At 43.8% G+C, this 10242-nt stretch overlaps 1 protein-coding gene across 1 annotated transcript in view; it reads right to left on the bottom strand.

Annotated features, from left to right (window-relative positions):
* Window positions 1–958, bottom strand: part of brinp2 (bone morphogenetic protein/retinoic acid inducible neural-specific 2) — a 168201-nt gene extending 167243 nt beyond the window's left edge. The window contains exon 1 of the mRNA XM_008298627.1: window positions 561–958. Coding sequence (XP_008296849.1) covers window positions 561–958 — 398 coding nt within the window. The remainder of the gene's footprint in view (window positions 1–560) is intronic.
* Between the last annotated feature and the right edge of the window lie 9284 nt (window positions 959–10242).

Here is a 10242-nt window from a genome sequence, read left to right as displayed (position 1 = left end):
TTCTACTCAGCTGTGTTTCTGTTTCCCATTTGGACAGGCTGTGCTGCCTAAGACAAGAATGCACTCATCTAAAAGAGATGAAATGAAAGCGCTGATGACAGTTTCCAAGTTCTTTGAAGATTTAAAAAAAAAAAAGACACAAGATCTGACTTCTGAATTATATTATTAATTATAATATTGTGAAGATGTGAGGAACAACACTGACAAACGGATGTTATCTAATGATTAAAACTTTACTCTGTTATCAAAAATCACACCAGGATTTCTAAACAGGGTCATACTAAGAATGTGAAAGTCGGAGTCAGGACCTAACATGGTAGTAACTTACACTGCTATACTACATAACCAGTGGCAGCATTCAAGAGGACAGACATATATTTTTGGTCAAACGTATGGCACTGGGTGATTTTACAAAAAAAGGGATACTCTGAGACACAATAGGACTTAAGTTAGAGGACCTCCACCTGCTGATCTTTTTAAATCCTACGTTTAGTCTCTTTTCGTCTGCCTTTCTCCCTCTGAGACACGCCCACACACAGAGGTGCACACAACCCACTCACCTGTAAATCTTGTATCTGGTAGAAAATCCCTGCTGGAACCTCTCCCTGAACTCGGTGTACTCCGGACATCTGTGGAAAGGTCCCTTCTCCGACAGCAGCCAGTCCAGCTGCCCTCCGCTCTGCCTCGTGTTGAAACCGAACGCCGAGGTGCTGGAGGGGGACGAGGAAGAAGACGAGGAGGAAGAGGACGTCGACGAGGACGAGGGGGACGACAGGGAACTGTGGAGCACTTTCCCGCCATGTCCCCCGCCGCCCACTTGTTCAGCTCGGGCGGGCCACGGCAGCCACAGCAACACCCACGGCAACCATAGGAGCATCAAGGAGGATGCCGACCATCTAGCAAGGCAGGCGGAGCCATAGGAGCACCTCTCTCTTCTCATTGGCCAAGGAGTCGCCATGGTCCCGGTGGTGATGTACTAGGGCACCTGGGACCGGCATTTCTTCTGACAGTCACCTCCCGCTGGCCTGAGTAGGACACAGAAACATTTTGCTTTAATTTCATGTCAACATGCCAAAACACATTTTTTATCGCATAAAGAACTTTCTGCTAATTCATAGCTTGCTGTCATTGACAGACATCTCTGTCCACATATTGTGATTATGAAGGCAGCGTACTGTCCCCCAAAGTGGTATTTACCAAGTTAACATCAATCAAAGCGGTGTGATTGTCTTCATGTCTGCTCTGTACATTCACATGAAAGGTATTCTCTGCATGTCTGAGACACTCATAATTATTATTATTAAACCATGAACATTAATTAAATGGAGAAATCAGAGGGGTACTGCCTTTGTTCCTCCAAAGAATTTCTTTTGCCATAAATTACATTTACTGATGAGGGCACCGCTTTTGTTCAAATGTTATCTGGCCTCATTTTAAGCTTTCATTTCAAGTGTTTCATATCTGGATAAGATTCAGACTGAATTTCATTTGCTTCTGCACCAACTGAGCTACACAAATGTATGTATCTGTGTTAGCCAGACCTAAATTTGATTGCATCTGTCTTCTGAGCAAATCAGTGTCAGCTCTGCTTCGGTCCGGAAGATGGTGATAAAACATCTGAGGCTGTTCAGCTACAGCCAAAAACCCCAGGTTGAAGATTTAAGAGTGGACTTTTGCAGTTTACTTCTAAAAGTTGTAGTTTAGCCTTGTGGCTACTGAACCATGTAAGCAGCAAGAGTTTTACTGTCTTCCTGTCTCCTGACCCATACAGTTCAGAGGTCTGTCACCATTCACAGATCATTCAGCATTTGCACTAAGTAACAGGTAATGTAAACTGTGGACTTAGACCTGCCACTTCAGTCACAGTATTCCCTTCGTCTTCCGCTATATGCATGTTACCATTTTCAAATCCACTTTACTTCAGGAAACAACAACAACGTTCGAGCTACAGCCTACATACTAAAAATGGTGCATTTTAACAACATTTGGATCATGCAGTCGTGCAGGCCTGCTTGCTTTTTTTGGTGAATTAGCCATTTTATTGACAGTGTTGCGTTCCAGCATGCAAATGTTGCACCAAAACACCCTATTTTGCAGGGGCATCATCACTACATCCTGGGCTTAGCACCACCCAAGATTATTGTGATTGGCTTAAAGTAATACAAAAAAGTTTTTCCCTCCATAGCTGAATGATAATAAAGTGCAGTCAGACCATTCTCCAGTGCGAACACAGCGCTGTAGAAACAAGTGTGGTTATGCGAGACTAATCAGTAGGGCTGGTCCGAATAGCCATTATTAATCTATACCTGAATAGCGGTCACAGCTCTTCTTCCACCATCGGCGGCAGAGGCAGGGGAGGGGCGGGATCCAAGAATCGAATATTCAGATCTTAAAATTGATATCTGGATACCACCACAACAGCCGAATATTCAGATTGGACGTCCGGGTCCAGTCCTACCAATCAGACACAAGACATGCATGTGGTGCCTTCTGTGTCTAACCTCCGGTCTCTTTGGACAGGTGGGATGACGCACAGTTTCCACAGTTCTTACTGATATAAAACGTGTTATTTTTCAATGTGTAATTGCTATTTTTTTTTTTTTTTCTTGGCCAGGTGTAAATATCAACCCAACAGAGCAGGCAAATGCCCCATGGGCTCCAGGTCCTCAGGGGTCCAAATGCTCGAGGTTATGCTTTGAAGGAATCACTGAGGTGAATTCAAATGTTGCAGATGTTCAGAAACTTTAACCACTGAAGCTAAGTGTCTGGTTTTGAGGTGGCTCTGAAAGCTTTAATATTTGAGTGGATATGACGTATACGTGCTGCACAAAAGCATCATGAGGGGTCCATCTCTTATTTTTGCCTTCAGGAATATTAGTAGGTATGTTCTGACCTTTCAACCAAATATCATATTTATTGGATTTCTATGTTGTAATTTACTTTTCCATCCAACGCTGTTTCTCTCCTCCAGTGCCCCTCACACAACTTCCAGACACTGAACACGCACTTAGCTGTGACTGGACAGCAGTAGAGGTAGCACGGTGTTCAATTTTCCTCTTCCAATAACATGTAAAATATTTAATAAAACACATGAATTATTGTTTCCCTGCTCCTACAGGGCAAAGCCACGAGCTGTGGTCACACTCATTAATATCTGTCAGGTGGACTGTCAGTTTAGGTGTGCACGGCACCGGCAGTCGATACTTACAACAAACCGCTGAACAAAACCTTGAGAATTTTGCTGATACGTGGCTAAGTGGGATTTGAGAAGGCGAAACACTGTGCAGTGATGCATAATGCTAACAGACATGATTTGATAATTTTGTGAAGTTATTAGGAATTAGTTTTTGCACTGTCATGCCGCAGCCAAAGCTCCCCTGCGTTGGCATCTACACTCTGTTCAAATGAATAGAGCTGCAGGGCAACAGTCGGTCACAAAATTGCCTAAAACAGCCTCCCTGCAGCAGTAGAGTGCTGTATGACATCACCTGCAACAACTCCAGGGAACATTCAGCCCAGTACACCCAGGAATAGACCTTGTCGGAGTGTACGGCATTGGGATGTCCATTCCAAGCCAACGTTCAGCGTTAATGCTGATACCAGTGTGCTCTTTAGGTAATGAAGTGGAAAGAACTTTGCAATACTGTCCTATGATGATACCTGTAGTGACACATGATGTATACTTTAAACAACTGTTTTAAATTTGCATCTCTAAAATTGACCATGAATTCATACTTTAAAGCAGACTTCAAGATATGGTTAAAGGTTCTCGGAAAAACTAGCAAGTGGACACTGAAACACCAGTTTGCTGTGGTGACTGCAGTAACTGCAACTATGAAGCTGTTCTGTTCGGTAAATGTAGCAGAGGAACTGCTTTTTCTACTATACGAGGTGTGTCAGAGAAGTTCCAGGACTGGTGTTACAAAGGATATATTTCAAACCCAAACTACAAACTACGCCCCTTCAGACGATCAACCAGCACGTCTACAAAGAGATCCTGCAGCGTTTGCTTCTTTGAGTGCACGAGAAGAGGTTGTGGCAGGACAAGTCGTGGCTGCTTCACCATGACAACACGCCTGCTCACAATGCCCTGAGCATCCGACAGTTCCTGACTGAGAAGAACATCGCCGTGCTGGAGCAACCTCCCTACTCACCCCACCTGGCTCTGTGGGATTGTTTCCTCTTCTCCAAGCTCAAGGGGGTCATCAAGGAGGCTGGGAGAGTGTGTTAGACTCCAGGAGGATTACTTCAAAGGGGAAAACTTGTAGTTTGGATTTGAAATATATCTTTTGTGACACCAGTCCTGAAACTTTTCTGACACACCTCATAAAGGGATTTTTGTTGGCTTGTTGGACATTTGTCCTAATGCCGATGAAGGATGAAGCCTATACCTTATGGTCCAGTGTATTCAGCTGTTCATTTCTACAGTGTATAGAGCCAGATAGTAAACATGACCCCGGAGAGCAAGGTGCTCAGAAACATCCATCCATCATCTATACAACGCTTAGTCCTCACTAGGGTCGCGGGGGGGCTGGAGTCTATCCCAGCTGACTCAGGGTGAAGGCAGGGGACACCCTGGACAGGTCGCCAGTCTATCACAGGGCCACACTTAGAGACAGACAACCAAGAACACTCACATTCACACCTATGGACAATTTAGAATCACCAATTAACCTCAACGTGTTTTTGGACTGTGTGGGAGGAAGCTGGAGAACCCAGAGAGAACCCACGCTGCACGGGGAGAACATGCAAACTCCACGCAGAAAGATTCCGGTGTCCCCACCGGGACGCGAACCAGCGACCTTCTTGCAGCCCTGCTTAGAAACAGCTGCTCTTATAATGGTGCTGATACGATTTTAATGTTTACTTTTTAACATACCACAGGTTCCTTTGTAAGCTCTATAACACAAAGCTAAAACAGATATTTCGCACTAAAACCAAAGCTCTGGATAATTTAAAAATACGGATTCTTGGTGTCATCAAATAACTCAAAATTTGCAAGAATTTGGCAGGGTTGGCTTTAAAAGGTGAAACCGTCATCAGAGAAAAGGACATAGCAGTCAATAAGAAGGTGGTCACAGCTGTGCAACCTTGCAGGGAACACATGTGGAAGGACTTTTATGAAAAGGTTCCAGAAAGTTGCTTGGAGGGGCACTTTGTGACGCAGCGTTTGGAGAATGCACACAGCGGCGCCACAGCGACACGCCTGAGTGCTTTCAGCTTCTTGATATTTTTGTGTTTGGACAAGCATGTCATCACCTGCCTCCATACAGATCAGCAGGTGCCGTGTGGCCGTCGCACAAGCCACACAACAGATCAGGTGCGAAGCCTCTAACTCGAAAGTCGCCCTTCTTGCGTTGCTTTCATTTAGTCCGCCCAGACGAACACGCACTACATCAACACGATTACTGAGGTGACACTTCCAAAAAGACTTTACAGCGCCCTTCAGAAAAGTCGAGGCTTGCTCTTCATTTCACCGTTAATGACTAGCAGGATTGCTGGGTGGAGTCTTCGGGGACAAATGAGCATTTTCAGAGCGGATATGTAAAGTAGTGGAGGAGATGCTTTAAGTGGATTGGGATCCCGAGTATTCCCTGTTTATCTTACAAACAAATTAGAGAATTAATTTCAGGTGGATAAATGCAGGCTCAGACATGAAAAAACAATACTCGAGGTTCTGCATTTTTAATTTTCGCCTGCTGCACCGGGAGATTACTGCAGTTTGAAAAGGCAATTAGTAAAGTCATCTGTCAAACGAATGTATTTACGCAACTAAAAGCAGGATGAAAAGTTGATGAAAAGGATGCTATGCTGATACCGTTTGATGGCCCAGAGGTAGAGCTGATGTAAATTAAAAATGCGCCGACTTCTGCTTATCGAATTTCTCGTTTCGCTACGTCCTGAGAGGCGCCTGAATCATACGCTGCAGAATCAGCAAACGTATACGCTCCAGTTTAAAACTGTTCGCTTCTTTGGCGTTAAAAACTCAACTTATTTCAGCGTCTGAGAGATGTTTCCAATATTACAGTTCTGACAGGTGCATTTCAAAAAGCAGATGGAAGATGCCTTCCTGCTCTGGTAACAAATCTAATTCTACCGTTATAGAAGTCTGCCAATACCATCATGTCACAACAGAATGCACTCCCTGTAAACAAAGGCGTCTTTGCATAAAGAGTTTGTCACAAAAAAATAAAAAATGCATTGTGTACATCCTTCCCCCGCCTTTGCTGATTTGCTTTGTCTGTTGTAGGATAGTGCCTCTGGTATGATTGGGGTTTTGCCATTTTTGGGGCATTCGTGAAAGCTGAATATGCTGCCTGGAAGAGAAGGACGGTCGATCCAGGTGTCTGCAGGCTGCCAAATGCCCATTATATCAGCACGAGTTGTGAAGTAAGGAGTTAAGTATATATCCTAATTGAGATGGAAGAAAGCATGCAAATGTTGACCTATTCAAGTGCGTAGTAATCAGCTGAAGAACTCTGTTTTCCCAACGTCTACAGTATTTAGTCAAATTCAGATGCCGGTGCAGGAATATTTTGGTGAACGTCACATGTTCATGCAGTAATTAATAAGGTGAATGCCAGTAGTAGTTCTCTTAGTTTCATGTAATGGAAAACAGTTATAATGAAGGTGGATGATGGGTGTTTTGTTTTTTTTTATAATACTTCTGGGTTTGTGTCCAGAGTTAAATCTATTCAGCAAATGCCCAACAAGGCAATATGGACTTCTCAACATTTAACTCCAGGGCTGAACAATTAATCAGTTTTAAATTGAAATCGCAATTTGAAACAATGCAATTATAGCAAATCGCAAAGGCTGCAATTTAGGGTACGCGAGGTGTTGCTATTAGGTAATGAGACTGATGCTGTAATTCTGGTGGACTTAATTGGAGCATATTGAAACTTTCGGGGAGTGTTTATGCCGTTCGCTGATCAATGTAAACGTGCACGCTGTGGTTCGACCGACACAAACCAGGTCTGGTTATTTACGAGCCACACCTCGTTCAATTTGCAGCGACTCGGGGTTTAATCTGAGTGTCGGTGGTTTTACAAATTCGTGCCGTCCTCCTCGTGCGACAATTTTAAATGATGTCTCCTGTGGTAATGCTCCGTCACATGTTAGAAATCTATTACACAGTGAAAACTCAACAGAAGATTTGAGTAATTTTAAACTATTACAGTGCAAATCAAATCACAATTATATCGTTTCCACAAATCACTCAGCCCTATACAACAACACATAAGTATTTCTCTCACCTTAGCCAAGAGCTGTGAGCATATAAACATATTCATCACAATTAAATCCTGCTTAAGAAGACATCACATTGCAAAAGCAGGTGTTTTGTGCTTCGTGTGTTAAATTTAACATCTTCCTCATTATACTGGATAGTGTGTCTAACAAAACTTAATTACATTTTGCAGTTTACTAGCATATAAACATCAGTTTTGGAAGTTTTCTATAAGTTTATAAGGGTTTGGGAATAACAAGCAAGTCCAAAGCACAGCATGGAGCCAGCTGTGCTGCAAAGACAAAAACGGAGATACCCCGCTGCACCAGCACATGCCATACCAATGGTGTTCATGTAGGAATCCCTAATGACCCACTGAGCCACAGTTAGAGGTATAGTGAGAAGCCTCAAAGTCTCTTTTAAGCATTTGGATGAGGAGAAAAAAGAGCTTTGCCCTCTGACGAAAAATAAACAACCCATTCCCCAACTAACTACGAGCAACCTTTCTACCCAGATTGTTGTTGTTAGAATGTAAAACGGATGCATACTGAAGACAAAATGTGATGAAATTTAAAGTATATACTTGACAATAAAGCCAATAAATTAAAAAGAACTAACAATTTTACATTTTTTTTTTTTTAAAAGTGACAATTGAAAACATTTTCGTTTTGCAGTAATGAATGGAAACTGTTCAGGCAATGAATGGAAACACAAGAAAATGTATGAACCAACAGAAAATACATCAAAAACTGACTTCCATATGAAACTACAACAAAGCAGGAATCAGGAGCATAACGAGACTTTCTTTCTACTTCAATCCAAACAAATTAAACCAACTTTAATTAACTAAACCGTGAACATACACATCTTGATGCTTGATTCTGTGTTTTTTTCTGCTTCTCATGAATACATAAACATGTATATACATATGTGTACATGCCAGGCAGCTCACACATACATGTTGGAAGTGATGTTGATTCACTAGAGAAGGAAAACATGCATTGGTTTTCCACTCCACAGAGCTGTGAGATTTGCCTTTCAAATGAAGTTCTGTAACTTCTTAAAACGCTACCTCTCGCAGAAATAAGCATTTGCCATAACTGCCAGGCCTCCTTCTCCTCCGAGACTCCCCTGCTAATTATAAAATGCATAAAACATGCTGCGAATGCCAGCGAGACAATAGAGGGAAATTGTGAATTTTTAGCCCTGACATTTAATGTTCGCCTTGCATTATTCACACACCCTTTGCGTATTTACCCTTCCCTCTAACCCAACCTGGGGGGGAGCGGGCGGTACAGGAGGGAAGGCACGGACATCTCGAATCCATATTAGAGGGAGAGAGGGGGAGAGAGAGAGAGGACGAGTAGGGGGAGTGAGGGCATCCAGGTGGAATGGAAAAATCGACCACGTGTCGCGCTTAAATAACATCTCAGAGACGACAGCGGAGTCAAGGGGGAGACGGGGCTTATGTTTATTGGATTTTTTTTTTTCTTTTACCTCCCTTCGCCTTCACTGGGCTTAGCAGGCAAAGAGTGAGTTGTACTGTGTTTGCACAAAGCAGGCAAGAGGGAAAGGGAGGGAAATGAGAAACATGGGAAAAGCTGGGAAGCACAAGACGGGAGGGAAACGAGGATCGACACAGTGACAGACGAGGGAACGTTCACCCGGTCTCTGTTGAAAACCTCCCACACAGCTGCAGAGTTGACCAAGTCAAAGGCGAAGGTGAGAACACTTTATTCATTTTAGTAATTCGTGCTCCAGTTGGGAGGTCAGGAAATTACATTGGGAAGTTTGTGTTCCAGCTTTTTTTTTTTTTTCTCTCCCTCCGACGAGTCAGACAGAATTACAACCTTCATTTCTCTCTGCGGCGGAGAACATGAAACTGCAGCAGAATTCATCAGCTCGCTATCTGCGCGCTGAAATTACCGCAGCTGGGAATCCTTATTGGATCTGACACACATATGTGTTTTGGTGGATGTGTGGAGGTGTGCAGATTCTGTTTTTTTCTCCCGTGCATGTGCGTCTGCCTGCATATGCTGCCAAAGCACCTGGCCGGGCCCTTGGCAAACATTAGAGCAGGTGGAGGTCCATCAGCATTCGAGGCCAGCTGTATTCCTCAACCCCAGCAGCTCACTACTCACCTTTCAGCGTTTATGCGAGTTCAGCAGCAACGGCTGACCAGCTGCGCACCTGCTCCTACCCCCCTGTAATGCACCGCACACTGAGGCCGGGTAGGAGGGGGTGAGGAGGGGTGAGGAGAGCGAGCGGAGGAGGATTGATGCTGACAAAACGGGATGACAGTCACAGAGAGACAAACAGGGAGGTAAACGGATGACGGAGAGACGGATGAAAGCGGAGACAGAGGATGGCAGGGGCACAGAGAGGAGCTCACATCTCCATTTTTATTTGGGTGTGAATAGTAAATGGACGGCATAGAGTGGATGCTCGTTGCTCTGCTTGGACCTTCACCAGGTGGTCTTATCATTATGAAACCCTTCCAGGTTATTTGGGGGGGGGGGCAATTATTGTTTTCCAGGGTTCGCTTGAAATTACGGACTTTGCTTTACTTGTTTGTCATAGTCACATCTCCACAGAACTCAGAGTCAAGAAGAACACGTCGTGGTGGTGGTTGGATTTTCCTTTTTCCAGAGACAGGAGCGAACGCAATTACTTTTCTCTTGTTTCTCTGTTTGCACAACTCAATCAGCTGCCGTTTTCTGTTTTTTATTTATATTGCACATTGCAATATTTAACACGACAGTCTCATTAAGAAGAGAATGAGGCTAAATTGCGTAGTTTGTACTGTGTGCCTCTTTCATAAGGAAAACAGCGGCGGTGGCAAATGACGTGCATATACACAAACGAGCTGCATATACATGAATGCGTTGCATAAACAGGAAAAAGGGAAACGCTGCATATACAGGCCTGCTGCATAAATGAAAACAAATGCATGTCCAGTCACACAACTGAAGTGCCCCAGGCCTCTAGGGGCAGTCTTTAGCTTTTCAGTCACT

This window comes from Stegastes partitus, unplaced genomic scaffold, assembly GCF_000690725.1.
Source record: "Stegastes partitus isolate 25-593 unplaced genomic scaffold, Stegastes_partitus-1.0.2 Scaffold1334, whole genome shotgun sequence".
NCBI classification, from domain to species: domain Eukaryota; kingdom Metazoa; phylum Chordata; class Actinopteri; family Pomacentridae; genus Stegastes; species Stegastes partitus.
Note: the sequence above shows the minus strand (reverse complement) of the source record. Positions and strands in the feature narration are given on the sequence as shown.